The 20,668-nt window shown below is 43.6% G+C and overlaps 3 protein-coding genes across 7 annotated transcripts in view; all 3 read left to right on the top strand.

Moving 5' to 3' along the window:
- LOC126563570 (uncharacterized) overlaps window positions 1-18,946 on the top strand; it is a 25,477-nt gene extending 6,531 nt beyond the window's left edge. Inside the window, 8 exon segments of the mRNA XM_050220215.1 lie at window positions 11,820-11,940; window positions 12,011-12,207; window positions 12,289-12,402; window positions 13,220-13,402; window positions 13,487-15,357; window positions 17,834-18,164; window positions 18,252-18,491; window positions 18,562-18,946. Of these exon segments, the coding sequence (XP_050076172.1) occupies window positions 11,845-11,940; window positions 12,011-12,207; window positions 12,289-12,402; window positions 13,220-13,402; window positions 13,487-15,357; window positions 17,834-18,164; window positions 18,252-18,491; window positions 18,562-18,946 (3,417 nt within the window). The 5' untranslated portion in view covers window positions 11,820-11,844.
- LOC126561942 (endophilin-A) overlaps window positions 1-20,668 on the top strand; it is a 163,222-nt gene that overhangs the window by 122,520 nt on the left and 20,034 nt on the right. The window lies entirely within an intron of this gene.
- On the top strand, window positions 19,533-20,642 carry LOC126563663 (alpha-tocopherol transfer protein-like). Its single transcript, XM_050220308.1, has 3 exons — window positions 19,533-19,834; window positions 19,903-20,278; window positions 20,376-20,642. The coding sequence occupies exons 1-3, from the start codon at window positions 19,533-19,535 to the stop codon at window positions 20,640-20,642; spliced, it is 945 nt and encodes a 314-aa protein (XP_050076265.1).

A 20,668-nucleotide genomic window follows, 5' to 3' on the forward strand; every position in this document is an offset into this window, starting at 1 on the left:
CAAAATCATCGGTAATGATACATTAGGGGATCCATTGTTGTATGATTTACTGTTTAGCGAAGATGAGCCATGAACTTAAACAACAATATTGACGCCTTACTTAAGTGGTTCAAAACCACAAATGATCCATTTAAAGATATTAATTTTTGTTCGAATAGACAAAGCTATTCTAACTAGAGTTGTTGTTGAGAATTGGTAGAACTATTTGTTGATGGAAGTACGGGGCGAGTAGGATTGAATTTGGTAAGCATGGGAAGGTTTCCCATTTGCATATCCAATCCAAAGCATGCTCCAAAACAACAATGTTGGCTCCAACCCTTAAGTCACCTTACACTCAACGATGCTTTCCTTTCGTTGAAAGCATAAAGTTAGAGATGCCTAATTCTGACCGTTCCCCAACATATTATCATCGTTTATCTTGTGTGATGCTGTCTCAGTTTGCAGTCTTCCGTAACACCCTGTTGCTAAAAATAACACTCCCTTTCGTCACGTAATCAGTCCAGGAATGTAGTCTCTATTGGCATAGAATGTAATTGCGACTTAACGCGCGCCCATCGCGACTTCAATGCACATCATAATGGGAAACGGGTGGCGTGTGGAAAGTATTTCTACATCCAGATCCAGCTGCATTATTTAATATGGCTCAAATTGTTGCGGCTTTTCGTCGCTAATGCATGAAGGTCACGCACACCGCCAAAGGCGCAAACCAAACTTCCCAGCGGTGATAAAAGCTCTCTCATAAATCCGAAAGTGCGATGAAACAGTCAAAAATTTTCTTTTCCCGATCATCTCTCACTTCGAAGATGATCGTTCGCTAATGGGCCGAAAAGACCTTATTAGGAGCACCGCGAATAGTTTACTTTTTCTTCCCTCTTTACAATGGCCGCCGCCGAATGTGCTCATAGGTGGTGGGCCACAAATTGTTTTTGCTGGCGAGAAAAGAGGCGATAATGCGTTTCGTCTCAATGGTGCCTTTTGTTTCAATCTTCACACAACGAACGTGCCACGCCAATAAGTACCTTGCCATTTCGACAGTCTGGCGATATTTTGGTACAAAAAAAAAGATGCTCATCTGGAAGTTGTAGCGCTGATGTGCGTCACTGAATGCTCATTTTCGAATTGTTCGGCAGGGTGTGTACGTCTTCATCAGCACGATGGGGGTGTGTATGTGCTCGGTGCGTTCATTAACATTGGACGCAATTTATCATCTTTTTTTATTATTGTGCTTGTGTCTGTGTGAGCGTATGTGTGCGCAAACGTATTAATGCATGATAATGAGAGGGTTCAATGGATGTTGCAACTGGAGGAGCTTAAGTTTTTGCATATGCATAATGGCACTCTTACGGCGAAAATGAAAGATCCTGTTATTTGTTTTCGGCTATTTGCTTGTTTGCAGCAATATGTTGAAATGAGTTTAGCGTGTGATGTATCTATTCAATAAATCGACCGTAACGCAAAAGGCACATCAACTCACTAGGAGTATGCTTTTGATCGTGCGATCGTTGCGAGATCGTTTAAAACACAAATATAAAGCAAATTTTTTCTGCGATTTTAAAAGTGGCAGCAAGGTGGTAACAGTCAGCTACTAATACGAAGAGATTTTCCGTTTCTATACGGATAATACCCTCGAACGCAGGACGTACTATCCAGCATTGATAAAATCAAGTCAGGAAACTCAGAAACTGAAGGCCAAGGGATACATTTCGAAATTCCGATTACCCTGGCCTTTTAGTACATTAAATATTATGCTTTTAGTACAGCACACTGCATGTCGTTACTTCTATTATTTAACCAAACTAATACAAATACCACCCAAACGATGTTGCACCTCATTAAATGTTTAAGCCCGTGGTCAATGACCCTGTTGTTGTGAAGACTTTCAAAAACTAATAGCCCAATATCCACGATTGAGTCTCGTTTCCGTTCCAACGCCCACCGCCCGGCATTGATTTTCCTCCACCGTGCCGTTCCGCTCCTGGTGCAATGCTGATGTTATGTTTATCAGATATGATGCCACGGCTTGCGTTTGTGTGTATGTTGCGTTGATTAGAGAAATTGTTGCTTCACAATAGAGATCGATCGAGCCGCAGGTTCCGCCGCGCTAGCTGATCTGTCGGATGTAGGTTCGGACTGCGCCGTCTGCGGACACTGGGGCTGATGTGAAGCGTTCAGTTCACTCTTGGTTTCGAATAGGATAACATGTGGTGCGTATCGTGCTCCACCCATCCACGTGCTCTGCCAGGATGCGCTAGTGTGACGAGACATTTGGTGTAAGCCATGGCTATGGCTTGTTGACAAGTGATTTGCGTGTATCAACTGTGAAAATGTTGATAATTGTGGGAAACATCAAATCCCTGGTTAGATGCGCAGTTGAGGATAGAAAAATCCAGCGAAAGCAGTAAATGTTTCCAGTTTACGTTCATGGTGAATGATTACTGTGCGTGAGTGCGAGGAAGTATCACACTTGGCAGTGCATTTTGATGTTTTATTATTTCGATCGCTAACACATAAATCGATAGAAACAATCGTAAAAGTTTCACTGATGCTCGCATCGATACGCACCAAACGAAGTGGAACTACGTAGTGTAGAAAGGGAGCTGGTAAAGTGAAATCTGTGTACCGTGTATGAAAATGGCAGTAAGTTGCAAAATGAAGAAGCACCAGCAGAAAAATCTAACATCCGCCACCGATTTGGAGTTGAATGTTAATTCTCCAATTTATAGAGATTTCTTGATGGGCAGGTAATATACAACAATGAGTGAACATATCTCGAACAAACAAACAAACATTTTATTTTGATTTAGAGCAAAATTAGTTTAGTACACTAAAACAATAGCATGGAGATACTACATCGTATGCAGATGATCAACACTTTGGGAACTTTTGTTGTAGAATGTTCTAACGATTAATGCACACAATGTAATAACCTACAGTGAGAAATGATAATGTGCATTATTAAAGTTACGGTGCACCATCCTATGCTTGTGTTACTTAATACGCAGGAAAAAGTAATTTAAATGTACGTCACGTAACGCATGATCATCTGACGATCGGTAATTCTTGGGACGCCCGATCTAACGGTTGACGCGTGTGTATTAATTTATGCATGCTGATGCAGTTATGGTTTCCGGTTTCCTGCATTGCTTTACTCATTCACGATCGACGCGTCATGATAATTTACATTTCTCCTTGAAACTGCTTGAGCATTTGAGTGGAGTCATGAAACATATAACGTCATCCGGCCATCAGAAGATCTGTACTCTGCAATATTAATTAAGCTGGCAGTATCGGGAGTATATGAATAAGTAAGAGATCAAAAGCAAGCATAGAACATTTTCTACAATAGCCCAATATTCATTTCACACGGTTGAAATGTAAGACGATATATGTATTGTATAATTTTCCATGTTCCATGTTCCTTCTACTTGACGCAATCTACGGCAGGCGTGCAGAGGAAATTGGCGACCAATTAACGATTGGCACAACGGGACATTCGAGGAAGCTTTCTGAGCGAGAAAAAGTTCACCGGCTTGCGCGATCGTGGCGTTTTGCGGTCGATTCCAGCTGGACCATGTGTATCCGTCACCTTTCCCTTCCAGACTCCGGGAGTAGCAGAAATTCCTAACAATCCCGAACCGGTCGCCAGCACAAGAGCTGGATCGCTGAAGACCTAACGGTTCTTAATGCTGCCGGGAGAGATGTTTTGTTTTGTTGCGTTCGCGCGCCTATACACGGAAGTATGTCGCGTCGTATGTTATGTTTAGCGTGATCACCAGCAGGTTAGGAAAGGCTCCATTCACCGTTGCTGCTGGTTCGCCAGACATTTGTTACGAATGGTGCTGATCGGCGAAGGACGAAACATTTACGTTTACAATTTTAATTTCTCCCCAGTTATTGATGCGTCGAGCGACCGGGCGAGCCGGGTTAAATCTGGCCCACCTACTGCTGACGCAGCATACAGTGTTGGGATTAAAAATAAATCGAAAATAAAAACGAACCACTCCACTACTCTGACGAACCTGCTCCCAACCGGTATCTGGTACGGCAAGTCAGGGAATTTGCTCCACTTATGCTGGCGGTGCCACTCCACTCCGACGGACGGCTGAGGTCTCCGAGATGAAGGCAAATGCCAATCGGCTACTATTCTGGCCATCATCGTCTGAAATAAAACAAGAAACGGTACGTCTGTACAAACGAGGCCATTCCAACATTATGCTGTGCAGCGAAACAAGTTCCTATGCGATGGTTCGATTAATTTTCTCGCGATCGTTGTATTCGTTGGTCGGCATTTACTGCCACCACCTTCTTACACACTTGGCACACACACACACATGAGTATGTGTGTGTGTGTACTTATTGTTTGCGTTGTTCTGATGTCAACGGTTACGGTTGGAACGTTTTCACAATTTACATTGACAGACAAGCAAAGGAAAAAAAACAACAACAAAAAAAAAACACACAAACGCACACAAAACTCCCATGAACTTGGCCATCACACGGGACTGGTGATCAATTAGCTTTCCTTCGTTTATGGTCCTTCGCTAGCACCGAGCGTCTATTTTCCCGTTTGACTCGGTACTTTTTCACTCATGCTGAGCGCGATTTTCTACTCTCTGCATCATTTGGTGGATGCGAAGCAGTTGGGCTTGCTGTCAAGATAATCACTGACGCTTATGCTAAATTATTTAGTGTAGCCTAAATGCTGCACGATCTATTTGGTGCAATCCGGCTATTGCATTTCGTACAGCAGCCGATAGGTGTGATTAGTGCAGTTGTTGTTTAAGGAAAATAAAAGTAAGAATGGTACCGTCAGTGTCACAGAGTGAAACGGTTAAACTTTCTCTCAAATAATTGTTGGGGGCTGTACGTGGTTAAAATTTAGGTACTGCGTTTACTACTATAGACGTTTAACCTTAAGTGTACGAGACTTAATTGCATCCTGTATAATTGTTTAGAAAGCTTATTATTTTCGAAAAAAAAAAATTACTTCGAAAAAAGAGCGCCCAATAATGCCTAAATACGAGAATAGCTTAAAGGCGTTTCACTCTTATTTGAACCCGTACCGTTTACAGGAATGAAAAGACATTTTATTACTTTAATAAACAAATTAACGACGCTTCTCAGCACACGCTGCTAGTTTACGATCTAAATAACATGTGCAGGCAACATAATTCAAAATCTTCGTACTCTCATAAAAAAGTGTTAACTTCATCATTCGCTTGATTCATTACTGTGGCTATTGTTACCTCTACGAGCACAGGATCGCATCGCAACAGGAAAAGCCGAAATGAAACTAACTGAGGTTAGAAGAGAACTGCATACTCTTCAAAGTCCACTAGCGTTTCGAAAACCAGTACCAGCGAGTAATTATTAGATTCATAATCAAGGTAACGGTTCGGGCGGACAATGCGTTGCTACATACATGGTGGAGATGGTGCTGCTGCTGCACATTCGTTAAGTCCGTCGGTCTAAGAGCTCAGTATGGTGCTCATTATGAGACCCACGTCAAGAGCTTCATTAAGATCATAAGGGAGCATTTTACCATAAGAAAGTCACCGCTTTGACGATCTGACGCAGGTTGAACGCGTGCTGAAATTAATATCTCATGTGATGAAGGGGTGTGTTAACTATTGTTTCGTAGAAGCGGAAGTCATACGGGTCCCGTTTTCTGACATGCAAAAGCAAGGCTTTTCAAAGTTTAGTGATAAAACGGCTGAGAAGAAAGTTCTTCGGGAGCAATGCGTAACATTAGTGGACTGAAATTAAAAATGGGTCATGCATGGAAGATAAAGAAAAGAATTATTCTTTGATCTTTCTTTCGTGAGTAATGCAGCCCTTAGGCTGCATAGTGAACAGTGTAATCATATCAAAACGTAAAGGAGTTTTTTATGAGCCCTTCCCTCCCGCGACTATTGGGCTGAAGCCGGGAGTGAAAATGTGAAGCCGGAAGAGCATTACGAAAAGTTCATTTCCTCACCAGGATGCTACAGTGCTTTATTTAAATAAATATGTATATAATACAACAACTCGGAGTGCTCACCGTACCGCGTAACCTGTTTGTTCGTGCGGTAGTGTTAATTACAATCAGGTTCGACCAATTGTTAGTGGGCGCGAGCCTGTGTACAGTCAAACGCAGAGATCGCCCGTATGTAATGCTTTCGATGGTAGCAAAATTGTTGCGGCAGATTACGCTTCCACGTCCACGTTTCCACAGACGGCACCACACGCGGCTGTAAGGCTATCCAATATTCATAATCGCAATTACGGTCGAAATCGAAGCAAAATTTCTCCTCACTAATGCAATTCCGAGCTAATCGAATGGGAATTAGGCAGTGTGGTGCGTGTGTGGATCACGAAGAGATTGGGTGGTGTTTCCCTCCCATCATCCCCTAGCAATTTCTTCTTCATTCGCTCCGTTTTCGTATCACGCGTCTCTTGGCGGCTCTTGGCGGACGCAATGCGCGTATTTTCGAACATTATTCCCAAAGAGAAAGGCGAAAATTAATTATTTTTTGGATTATCAAACACCCATTCCTTGCGGTTATCAATTAATTTGGCCCAGTTCAATTCTTGTTCGCAGCTTCGCAGATTACGACGCACAGCTTTGATTGGAAATGTTTTGGTTACGTAAAATCTTGTTTTTTTTCGGGTGTGGTGCAGCACCACGCTGAGTATTGAGTAAAATGATAAACGTAAATTATATTCCTATGTTGTGTTTATGTACATCCTTTTTTTTTTTTTTGCTATTCCTTTGATGCACCCCAAAAGGCAGTGTAACAGAGTGTCGAAAAGTGACAACAACCTGTGGAACAACCTTGCGCTTTGTTCAGCCTTCTTTCACCGTCCATTAAATTTGGGTTGCGCATTGGGCTTAGAACTTCTATTTTCTAGCCGTTTTTTTCGTTTGTGTGTGTAAGGCCAGCCAGCACAATTTCCCAAAACAGTTTTATTCGCACCGTTTCACAACGCCCCCGATGGGTTTGGGTTGCTTCACAGTGTTGTTGGTGGATGGCGTTTTCCACGACAACCTTCAACGATGGAAATCGTCGTCATTCAAATTGATCGCCGATCAATTATACTGCACCGTTTACGTGAAACTAGTCCACGGCGGCGGCGGCGGCGGCTCGTTGCTCGTAGCATTGGGAGGTTGGACAGGCGCGTGTCTGCTGAGTTTGTTGGTGTTATTGGATTTCGACTGCTTTTGCTGGGTACTCGTATCCTCGAGAATAAAGTGAACCATAAAGGTAAAAAAAAAAATGGAGGCAGTGGAAAATCGCTTGTATAATCGATCGAGCCACATACTCCCCCACCTGTTTGGGGGGGTGTATTGAATCTGGCTTCATGTGCTGGCTTGCGAGCTGAGATGAGTGCACCATAAAGATAATGATCACTTGAATGGACCGATGATGATGGGAGTGATGCGGTCACTCCCTCCCTGTTTGATCTGCAATTTGATGATTTTTGCGCGAAAAATGCCACAGTGGCCGAATATTGCTGCCCTCATAAGTTTGTTTAGTTCCTTGGCGACTGGCTTGTTTGTCGGTCTTGTGATCTAGGTGCGGAATTCCTTAGTTTATTGTCAACGAGCTGTAGTCGAACATGTCACACAAGTGCCAACAACACGGTCCAGTGTATTATGGCATACAAAGTGGGCAGAACATGGATTACTATCGACAAATGTGCGGTGAATTCATTTCCGTCTCTCGTGCTGCTATTCGGAAAGTGTAAGTCCACCGACAAGTGCCTTGCGATAGTGACACTTTCATCTAATAAAGTGATAAAACGGAGGTTCAAAACAGTGTTTAGGAGGATATGCGTGGAAAAGATTATCACAAAACGGTTGTCGTTTGAGAGCAATTAAACGCACAGCACCGAATTACCCAAGGAGCTATTTGTACGGCCTGTATCCATCCCAACTTCACGGAGTTCAGCTAGTGAAGTTGCTTGGTGTAGAACGAAATCTTAAACAATGACTGGCCATAATTGCTATCATGCTGAAACCGTCGACTAGAGAGCACCCACCGTTCCCATACTATTTGGAACTGAATTACTTCAATTTAAGCTGCCATAATTGGGCGCAACGAGCGCAATAGTCGGCGGCACCACGGTGGGTGTGAATTCGGTTCGGTGCCCGAGCTAGTCTACGGTTGTGGCGTGTTAGAACAACTGCCCTGAAATGGCTTTGGTGCTGATGGATTATTTTGAAACACCTTTCGGTGAGATTGTTGCCGGTGGAAGCGGATAATGGTCGTTGCGTTAATGGTTATTGTCTCACTTTATGAAAGCTCACTTGCACTTTTCCGCATGATTTTTGCCGATTGAAATAATTTGCTTTGGGGTTCGCTTGGTAAACAAATCGGACAAATTGTCTGGAATCTGTGTGTGTGTATTTGTTTGTGTATGTGTGGAGGAGAAGGTACTAACATTGAATCGATTAGTCGATTAGGGTATAAATTAGTGCGTTTCGTGTATACTAAACCAGTGTACAACACACCAAAGTACCAGGCAAAAGGTGAAAAGAATATGAAAGATATGTGTGCGGCATTTGGATGCAGCTTTCCCTGTCTAATTAAAACGGTTGAACTAAAAACCACTTGCCCGGTTTCAAATCACGTGACCGCGATCGACGGTTCTTCTTCTACGCGCAAGGGAACGATCGCCGCAAAAGTGCCGCGGATAGCGCAACAGCCGCGTATCGGATTCGGGTTCCAAAGTCCCGTTTGCTTTTCGAGAGGAAATTTATGGCTACACAACGGCTGTTGGCTGGCATTCGTTCCATTCGGGGCCCATCGTCCGGATTCAGCGGAAATGAGAGTTGAACGGCACTGACTCGCATAATGAACGAATCGTTTCCCGGGTGGTGTTGTGTAAAAGAACACGAAACTCGTCTTCTGAACGTTTCGCGTTCTTGGTTGCCCCATAAGCCCATCATCGCCGCGATCTATCGAACCATCCGAAGGTGGCCAAATAATGCAGGGTAAACCGATAGCATCATGATTTACGATGCTGGCAGATGTAGCAGTCTAGATTGTGTGCTTTTTGGATGCGTAAGAAAAACTTTGGTTCTTCTCTGTATAACGCGATGTGTTTCATAAAAAAAGAAAGAAATCATGTTTATTTATGATAGCTTCTGACCTACAACAGCGGGCTATTTATTGTAATTAGAAAACATTTCTCTTCCACAACGTCGCTCTTCCAATTATTCTAAACGTGTTTTTCCTGAGCCATAACAACAAAAATTGAGGCCCTTTTCTTGCTCACGTGCCATAGCTTAAGATGGACGGCATAAATGATTATAAAAATCTGCATCCATATTTAAAAAAAAAAAAGTATATTTTTAAGCGAACACATTTCAATGTACACTTTCTCATATCACGACTTTAAAAGCCACAGCACGGGTGAGTTGCTTCCATCTAAATAGTTGCCTGTTGAACATTATGTGCCGCTATTGTTGTCATTCTTTTTGCGATAGCGCAACAGGAAAATGGGCATGGTTTCGAAGCATTTACTGCCAATTCAGAAATACCACAAATCGCTCGATGTGGTAAAACAATAGTGAGGAAAAATGTGTTTCTAGCATTTCCAACACTCTGCTCTCGACACAATGCCTGTGCGGCATACGAGTTGGAGTGAAATGTTCTCTACGATGTACAAACAAGGCAGGGAAGCTATCGGCGAAGATTACTTCGGCCGCCTGTTGCCTGTTGTAGAAGCTTGCCGATAGTTTCCACCTTTATGTACGCGGAACAAGTTCACAGCGAAGATCGTACAACGATTTTGTTATGCGAACTCACATAAGATCAAAATAACTTTACCATGCGCACCGAGCCTAAGAAATAACGTGCTTTACCACTCCAGGGTTGGCTTGAGAAAGAAGTACATTTGACTTCATCTTTGACTTCAGGTAATAGGAATATTGCAAATAATTTTGGTAGAAAAAGCTACTACACGTATCGAAAACTCATATGTACGTATATGTAATTTTACGTCTCCTCTCAATGCAATGAGATAGATCTTCCCGCACGGAAGCTGGCGATCGTCCATTTTACCATTCTTTTTTTTTACTAACACGTGGTTCCAACAGATGTTGAGATGGTTCGTTGGCTGATGTTGATAAGTATGAGCGTTTTTTTTTGTTTGGTTTATTAATTGCATTCGTTTGGCCACATCTCGATCCGACAGTTTCGAATTAATTTGATCGCTTTCCGATGCATTGGCTTTTCCACAACGGTAGAGATAGCTGTTTTGCCTTAGCAACATTTCCTACATCCGGAATCTTTATTTTCCAATTAGCAATTATTTTGTGATTTTTAGTTATTTAAGTGTATCTTGTGTGTTGGGTTTGTGTGCGTTATTCAATGTCATTTACGGTCATCCAGATCCATTACTGAACTGCAGAATGTAAGAACTTTTTGCTGTATGATGGGCCTAATTGTAATACTATGAAAGCTATTATAGACCAATTTTAAGGAGAAGCGAAGAAGTAAATAAATGAAATAAAAGTCAACTAGTGGCTCTAAGACGTAATGCGCGATTCCGTATGACCAAACAACCCCTAAGAATCTCTGATTTATATGTTCCAAGGATAAGGAGGTGTTGCATATTGGAAAAGCGGTCTAGTCGGGATATGAACTTGCGTGTTATTGTGTCGTACATTTCTGACCGATAGGCGCCTTTACGCCAGGACAGTATTCCTATGTTACTTTGTTTAACATTTTCATCCGTTAGCAACATTGTGCTCAACTTTATCGAGAATGGTTCGGACGTGAAAGTGCTTTCAGTGAACTCCGCTATAAAGCACTGTAACGCGGGAAAACCACTAAAACCAATCCAAGTACATACATACTGGAGGTATAATTACTTTAGAGGAGATCATAAACGAACCTGCCGCATCTTTTCCGCATTTTTTACCGCTTTCTCTGGATACTTTTTAATTTACTTTACTTTATGTCAGGTAACTACTACTACTGTACACTTCATTACATTATTGCAGATAAAATGAAACTAGCCATCAGATCTTAACAAATCAAGTTTATGAATGTTGAAATGGCTTTAAATTTGGTGCGCCAAAGAAATCTTGATCGGTTCACATTGACGCACAATGAATGATCCGTTGGACTGCGCAATGCAAACACAGTGCCGGCGGGTATGATTTATGGTTAATGCTTTCTGTTTTGTTTATGGCCGTGTTAACAAACTGCTTACATCATTCGGCGGTGCATCTGAGCTTCTGTTTGTAATTTCACTAACGAACGAACGGCCGGCAAAGGCTGTAGAACGAGGATGTCACAGATTGCGCGGCTTGTGTTACAGTCCGCACGGAAGCGCCTGCTCGTTTGGTGAGCGTCTTCCCGTAGTTGTAGCAAATATCCGTGCTTGATTGGATGACTGACGAATTGAAATACTCTTTGATTAATGCTCTTAAAGAGCCACACACTACGGGCAGCTAAACTGATTATAATTTTGTTTTCTATTTAAGCACGGAAGTTATGAGATGAGGCCGACAGTATTTGTGACGAACGAGTGATAAGGAAAATAAAATAAAACGAAAATATTGAAGAAGAGCATTAATTAATGTCGCCTTGAGCATTACGTAGTAGCGTCAAAAATAAAGCAAACTAATAATATAGATATCGTATCATTATTTTCGAATTATGGTGCTTAACTTCAAAAAGTGTAAATCATTTGTCGCACACAAAGCCACGAATATGCACAAATTTTCACTTTCTCCTGAAATAGTGTGGTAGACATTCTTATTTTCATCTAATCGTATTGTTTCCTTCTCTATTTTTGTTTCTTTTCATTCTACGCTGGATCAGTGATCTATCCTACTGTCTGTACCAGATGGCGCCAAGCGCTGGGAAAAGCCCTCCGGGTGGAACACAGATCGGTCCACCGGATACGAACGACGCATCAATGGGATGGAATGCAAATGTCAAGGTACGCGGGCATGACACACGCTTTTCGTGGCTTATTGGTCATTTTCTTACGCTGAACTATCGATCATTAGCAGGAAAATCAGCGGCCACCAGTGTTTAACCCAGAGGACTATGTAATTTCGCTGAAGAAGTATGGTCGCCGAGGTTCGAATGGGAACTTCAAATCCATCTACGACACCTCCACCAACGAAGATGCTACAAACAAGCAGGACAAAGCGAACGATAATGTCCGATCGCAAACTTTGCCGCATAAAAATTCGGACTACCGGTAAGGCAACAGCACACTGCTACGCGATCGATCATCCCACTAACCTGTGTATTGGTTAATACTTTGTTGTTTTTTTTTCAGTTCTCCGATACCAGCACCACCAGAAATGGATGCTGAAATGTCGCTCCGTCAATTTGGTTCCGTGACAGACCTGCTCACCAAATTGCGGGCTGATCTTCGGGCATCGTTTCCAAGGTACTGTCGATTAATGGTCCGTTGTGGACATTTGGATTTCTCTCCAAAATCAAGATCATAGGTGTCGACCATGTCTATTGACCGTGTGCACGCACGAAAATGGGCATCATTATGCTGTTTGAAAGCATTCGCAATGCCCGCGCAACATATCTAGATGCTTCATCGAAGGAAGTACTAGCCAAGAGCGCATTAACCCTAATTTCTCGCACCCGGTAAATCGAAGTGCTTCCATACTTAAGTCACACACACACACACACATACCCGCGGGTAGCGGGTAAGAGGATGAAAGTTGGCATCTAATGTTCCATCGCGTTTGGTGATGCTTACCGAGAGGCGTCAAATGAAAGAGAAAATATTCTCAAGCCCGGTTTTCGCTCGCTTCCTGGACGAATGGACGGTTAGTGATGAGCTTCCGTCATCGTTGCACGGATGGATGGGTTTCGAAAACTTTAGCAATCGCCTAATGTTGACCTCAATTGCCTCAAAAATAATCCATCGGCATCATCTCCGGTGTGAGCGCAGACAGTAAAGTGATATGTTTTGTTGTTTTGTGCGGTGATTTCCTCATAGATTTCCACCAACTGTGGTTTTAAAACATTGCATTGCAGCAACTTGAGGTTTATTGTTATTCGATAAGCTATCCTCTATAAGTGTGACACTCTTTTTCTCACCGTTTGTTTGATTGATGCTTTTTCTGGTTCAATGCGACGCAAAGGTCGTTAAAGACGAGTGTCACTTGACGCTTTAACGACGTGCGCATCCTGCTGGAGTGTCCAATTTCGTGTGTAACAAATTTCTTTACTTTTATCTGTTACAGCTTTGTGCAGGAGTTTGTTTCGAGCCCGTTGGATGGGGTCAGCTTGCTGTTGGAGGTGTTACGAGCAGTCCAACTCAGCCAGAGTGCTCCCATGAACGGAACCACCACCATGCCACCTGGGGGTATTGCAAGGAACAACCAATCCTATCAACGACGTGCTCTTCTGGATGAGCTGGCGTGCTTGTGAGTAGATCAAGCATGCATAAAATATAATCGGAGCTATTTGGGCCTTCTTTTACGATTTGTGTTTTGCTTCCCCATTTCCAGACAATGTTTAAGCATTTGCTGCACGAGAAGTCCAGAGGCTGGCACACGGCTGGGCACCACGCCGATAGGATTGCTTCCGTTGGCCGCAGCAGCTACCGGCACGGGAATACGATCACGCATAGTAGCCCTGCAGCTGCTCACAATAGCCTGCGACAAATCTGCGTTAGGTGATGGGACACAGCGCAGTCAATTGCATGGCCACACGGCCGTTTCCGAGGCACTGTCGACACTTCGTTTGCGTTGTGCCGAACCCGTTCGATTCAGACTGCTCGTTGGAATGCTCAACAGTGGCGGTGGTTCTGGCGAGCTGCAAGCGATCGGGATGCGGTTCATCAATACCTTTCTCGAGAGCTCGGAAAACGTTCAAACACGATTGTACCTGCAGGCAGAACTATTTCAGGCGGGACTGGATCCTTCGCAAATGTGTAAAACCATATCGTCGACCTCGCCATGGCTGGAGCGGCTGCGTTTGGAGGTGAAACGCTGGGATGCCATACGAATCGATATAGAGCAGCTGCAGCTGCAGGCCCGTTCGGCCGAGCAGGTACGCAGCCGCTTAGTCATCCTGGAGCGTCGAGTACAAATTCTGCACGAGGAAAAAACCGTCCTGACTACGATGGAGCGAAGGTTGCAGGAACGTTGTGCGGAACTGCAACGAGAAGTGTTACGCCTGAAAGGTACCGGAAGCAATAGCAGCAGTGGTTCGAAAGCTCACGAAAGCTCCAACACTTCGAGCCTGGAGAAAAGACCGGTGGCGTTGCCGCGCCAGGTGCCGCCACAGACAAAACGAAACAACACTTCGGAGAACGATGATGAAGGTATCAGCAGCTCGGAGACAGGACAGTCATCGACTCCGGAACCGCCGCGTCTGTATCCAGCCAAGAACGGTGGTTCGAGTGCCGGGTCGCACAAGTTTAGCATATCGCTAACGCAAGAAAGCACCGTCCCAATGCACGAGCTAAATGGAAGTGGCGAAGATGACACCAACGCAACGATCGAGGATGTGATCGAGGAGCTGCAAAATATTGTCAACGATGCGGAACGCGAAATCTCAGACCAGAACGAAATACTCTTTCAACAGACGGATGGTATTCCCGAGCAGGCGTTATACAGTTTGGAAATTTCAAACGAACACGAAATTGTGCCGGTCAACCTGTTGCCACAACCGCCGCGTAAATCACGATCGCTGGCCCATTTGATCTCGAACCCATCGGATGGGGAAGGATCCGGGTACGATTTGATGATGGTCAACAACGAAACAAAGGTAGACTTTTTCGACGACGAGGAGGACACGGGTGTTGATAAAACGAAAAATTCCTTTTGCGATGAAACTGGTACGAGCAGGTACTTCGATATAGCAGCTACAGCCGCATCAATGGATGCGATTCCCCAGGAGACGCACGCCCCAGTGGTTCCGGGTCCGGATGTAATCCACTCAACAACGGAAGCTGTTACACCGTCAGTTCCAGCGCTGCATCACTCGCGCAGTCGGCATCCTGCTACGAAAGATTCGAACCGAGCCATACTGAACGTCATAATGGATGCGCGTGATAAAGAGTCGCGTCTGTTGAGAGCCCAGTCACTGGAGCGCGAACAGCACATCTCCCAAGCTGCGACTCCACAGCAGTTTAATGGTGTGTTTTTTATGACCGATATGAACAGTGCTGGCAAGTATCCTAAACCTGACATCACGGCTGCCCTGGAGGCAAAGAAGGTAACCAAGAATTTGGATCGAATGGGCGCGTATGGTGTGGACTCGATGATCGATATCGTCATGACGAACGAACAGCGACTAAATAAAGCGAATGCCTACGCAAAATCACGCATGACTGCAGCCGCAGGACCGCCAAACCCAGCCAACGGAGCTATCCCAAGCAAACTGACCGGGAACAACAATTTCAAGCTTCGGCCAAACACCGGAACCACTCACCAGCCGTCCTTTACAATCGGCACGAGCATGGTGCGTGAAGCAAGCCGCAGCCAAACCAACATCGGCGGCGCCAAAGTAACAGACTTACCGTCCGGGTTGTATTAGATACAGGCTTACAAACTGGCAGGGTGGAAACACTTGCCGATGTTATTGAAGTCGTAGAATTCAGCTTTGCTCAAAGTTTTTTTTTGTTCGTTTTAATAGACACTTTCGTGCAATATAAACTATTTATTCTTTTAAAAGTGTTTTATTTTCCTCTAGTGGTAGCCGCTACAAGAAAATGTCTTTCGCTAATGTATAAGAAGTTAAACGAATCGTTACAAGAACGCAATCTATTTGTTCTTGAAAGATAAAACGTAAAACTTGCCGGATATTGTTTTGGCAAGTTTTCTTTGTTTTAACATTCATGGACTATTCTCTCAATTACGCGGTGGTTCTTTCTCGTAACAAATGCAGCGCTATTTTCTTTATATTAAGGACTTGGGTATGCAAAAGTAATACAAGAACTCATTTTGTTAGGCAGAAAATTATCACATAAGTTTTTTTTACTGTTTTCTTGGAAAAAGTTTGCTAAGCGTTGTAACTGATATGTTTTCAATAAAAGCTTATAAAATCTTAAGCATGATATGCGTTGGTATTAATTTGCTATTCTCATGATAAAAAAAGCGGTAAAGGTGACGTTTTTTATACAACAGGACTGGGTTTCAAATCCCATAAGGACTGTAGCCCCATAGCAAGGAGTATCTGGATACGTGAAATTAAGAAATCTAGTGACGTCGGAGGTCTTTAAGCCAAGAAGAGAAATTCGTAAATCAATGCTAATTGTGCTATTTTTCAGGTTCAACAAGTAAGTAAAAAAAAGCAAATTGGGAAAATAAATCTAAATGTAACTAGTTAGAGTTAGCTAACTGTTACTAAACTAAATTTAACTTTGTAAAAACTAAATGTAACTTATTCTGAGCCTTAAAATAAAAATGGAAATAACATGAATTGGTTAATCGTGTATAATCAATACAATCAGAGCCTAAACCGAGATCTTTACAATAAATATTTACATTTTCCTGTAACCAATCAAACCTAGATCAGCACCGGTTGAGTAAAAATGATTCCCGATAGCAAGGATTTTAATACATTAGTCTACGTAGACAAAATAACGCTGGGATGGAACAGATGAGAATCAACCTCTTAACAAAACTACAAGACCAATAAATTACACCTGACCTATATTTGTAATCCTCAGAATCCAGAGAAGCCACACAATTGATCTCAATTTGACACTATCACACAACCTTTAAAATTAAGAGGATGTAATAGATCGTACCTATGCACAATATATCAACATAATCCAAACACTTAACTTGTGACAGAGACTAACATTTGTATCGGGTATGATTTGGGTTATTTTCTAAGTACAAAAAGGCGCGTAAACTTCATCCAAAACTTAATCAAAATGTAACACAGATTAGAACACAGTAAAACGCTCATTTGAAACATACTGTTTAGCATACGTACATGACGTGTACTCTTATCGAGCGTTGTCTGGTTGGGCTGCCGAGAGCTCCCGCGATTGGATGTGTGTTTTTTTTCCTCTTAGTACCCGTTGATGCTTTGTCAGCCGTAGTCTAGCGTGGTGTTCAAACTTCCACAAACAGCCCTACGACGATGTACGGCTCTGGGACACAAAGTCAGAGCACAGCTATAAGAAGGGTTTGTGTGCGGTGTCATGCTTGCCGTTAAGCGTGTGACAAGACGATAGATAAGTTCGGCACGAACAGCTTGGCATCGATGGGTGAGTTGCATCCAGTGGACAAATTTGGGCTGCGCTTTGGCTGAAACACACGCGTACCGTTCCTAATCAGTTCGGAACAAACCACAGCAGAAGTCGAACGTATAGTATCAGTAGGGAAAATTTAACGATTAAAGTTGTGGCTTTGAAACATATCAATTCACATCAAATATCATCTCGCTTTGCGTAAGTATTTTGTAACTAGAGAAACTTTCATTAAGTACAGTGGAAATGACTGTAGAAGAAAAAAAAGAAACGTGAAACGGTAGTGAAACTAAATTGAATAAATCTTCGTGTACTTCGTGGTTACACACGGATCAACATTCGCTTCCATGGTGCCCTAGAAAATGAAGCAAAGGTGCCTGATAAATGATAAGTGATATCTTGCTATGGTGCTATTTATCGCGTCACCGACTCTTATCGCATGCACCTGCCAAGCAACACATGGACATGGCAAAAATTACCCACCAGCAACCGATAAACTATCGACATTGCCATCATTGGTGTTGAATAGGATTAGCCTTTCCAGACTGTGGCCGATTTACATCTATCCTTTATTAAAACGGCACTCTTACGTACTTTTACTCTTCAGTTATTTGCTCCAACATATTTGAGCCACACGCAATTTGCACAACAAACAAAAACTGATCACATTGCACGATGGCTAACTTAAGACAGCTGGTACCGGAACTGGCTGAAAAGGCTCGCCGTGAGCTGAATGAAGTTCCCAACCGTATTCCCGAGGACCTGGCAGCACTGAAAGCGTGGTTACTTAAGCAGCCCCATCTGAACCCTCGAATGGACGATCAGTTTTTGGTGAACTTTCTGCGCGGCTGCAAGTACAGTTTGGAAAAGACGAAAGAAAAGCTGGACAATTATTATACGGTAAAGACAGCCATTCCAGAATTTTTCGAGAATCGCGATCCAGCCAACGAAATGCTGCAGAGCTATATGTCTTTCGGGTAGCTATCGATCTACGGGTAGTCAGTCGCTGGAAGTCAGTGATAAGCTAATGTTCGGTACTTTTTTTTTGTCCTGTTTCATCGTAGAGTTAATCTACCGCTTCCTCACACGTTCGAGGTGGACGGTCCTCGATTCATGCTGGTACGCATGGGTGCGTACGACGCTAGCAAGTACTCGATCGTGGATGTCATGAAGGTGTGCTACATGATCACCGATCTGTTGCTGGTGGACGACGACTCGTCCATTATTGCTGGCCACATGGTGCTGGTCGATTTGCGGGGCCTCACATTCGCGTGCCTATCACAATTCAACCCCACATTCATCAAGTAAGTAATCAATGATTTGCAAACAGGTAAACGATTGATAAAGTTGTTAACTGATGGTATCTTTTTGTAGGAAAATGACTTCCGTCATTGAAGCCTTCCCGATACGCACCAAAGGCATACACTTCATCAACCCATCGTCCGGGTTCGACGCTCTCTTCAAACTGTTTCATGGCTTTCTAAGCAAAAAGATTCAAGAGCGCATCCAGGTGCACGAATCATTCGAAGCACTCCACAAGGTGGTGCCAAAGAAATATTTGCCAGAGGAGTACGGGGGTAGCGGTGGACGGCTAAATGACATCATTGAGGATTGGCGTAAGACGTTAGTTGCCCACGGTAGCTTCTTTGCCGACGATGCCAAATATCGAAACGACGAGCGAAAACGGCCGGGTAAACCGAAAAATGCCAGCACACTGTTTGGCGTGGAAGGATCGTTCCGAACGCTGGAGTTTGACTAAAATATTGTACAAGTAGAAACATTATCTCGTTCAGGTGGGAGCTAATGCACGAGTAAACTCACACATTTGGCATAACTTTACACAAATTGGTTGGCACAAAATGCTACGATTGGCCAGATAATCGTGGTGAAACTAAAACTGCCCAAAGCATGGACGAATAAAATCACGCGCTATAAGCACACACTACACATAATGGACTTGCACTTGCACGCTTATTTCTCTCCTTGTTTTACGATCTTGTGTATAGCCCACCAACAACCCTAAAAATACCCAAATCCGCCTCAGGTTGTAGAGGTTTTGTGTGTATTACGAAAGGGAATGAATTTATTCTCTATTATCATCATCGAATCCGATCGTTGCGTATCTCACCTAAACAATGGTCTATTAGCTGGATCACTTTTAAGGATCATTTTGATAATGTCACTGATAACTACTATCTGCTCGGTAGCCTCGGTTTATCAATCGATTAAAGCCTTGCTTGAGCTAGCATCATCATCATCGGAGGAGAGTTAGTGCAGTTGCTATTTTGAGTCTGACTGACCTACGGCACTGTTGGTGTGATTACGTTGATTGCATCTCTCCCAAAATGCCACAGATACGTCCGATTTCTCAACAGCTGGCAGAGGTTGCGAGGCGAGTGCTCAACGAGGATGCGACCCAGGTGGAAAGTCATCTGCAAGTGGTGAGATCGTGGCTAGTCGAGCTCGATCTCCAATCCAGTCTGGTGGACGATCAGTTTTTGGTGGCGTTTTTGCGCGGTTGCAAATTTAGCCTGGAGAAAGTGAAGAAAAAGGTTCTGCTCTTTTATCAGATACGGTCCGAGCTTCCGCAGGTGATCCAAAACCGCGACCCTTACGATAGTGAGGTGCTAAAAATCATACGTATGGGGTAACGCTTAATCTAGGCGATTTCTAAGCAAAGCTGCTCGTGCTACACCATCTTATCACGATTTTCAGCGTGGGGATACCGCTCCCGAAAACTGCGAAACCAACGGACCCAAAGCTGTTTCTCATACGCGTCGGAAGCTTTCGGGTAAGCGACTGCACATTTGCAGACATCATGAAGGTGGGCACAATGATCAACGATATTGTAATGCGCGAGGACGACCAAATGGTAATCTGCGGGATGGTGCTCATAATCGACCTGAAAGGTGTGACCGCTAGCCATTTGATGCACTTCGAGATGGATCTTCTGAGGAAGGTGGCTATATTGAATCAGGACGCTTCGCCGCTGCGCATGCAGGGCATTCACATCCTTTATCCACCGTCTGGGGCACAAACTGCGTTGAACATCTTTAACGGATTGTTGTCGGAAAAGAATCAGCACAAGAGAGTAAGTAGGACGAAGCTTCGAAGCGAATCCGAACGATGGTTGTCCCACGTAAAGAAGATAACTAAAATAGTTACTTTTTTTCTCCAACTTGCTTTAGATTTACACACATGGGCGTGATCTAAAGTCGTTGCATGAACATTTCTCGCCAGAAATACTTCCCAAGGAGTACGGTGGAGAGCTGGAATCGATTGATACCATAGCTAAACAATGGGAGACTAAACTCTTAGATAACCGCAGCTACCTGCTCGATATGGCGCTAATGCACTTGCAACCTTGTTCCACACCTTCTCCGGGTGGAAAGAATGGTTCCACTAACAATACGTTTGGGGTCGACGGCAGTTTTCGGAAGCTAGATTTCGACTAGACCAGAGTTGTATCGAATTGTTAGGA

This window comes from Anopheles maculipalpis, chromosome 3RL, assembly GCF_943734695.1.
Source record: "Anopheles maculipalpis chromosome 3RL, idAnoMacuDA_375_x, whole genome shotgun sequence".
NCBI lineage: Eukaryota > Metazoa > Arthropoda > Insecta > Diptera > Culicidae > Anopheles > Anopheles maculipalpis.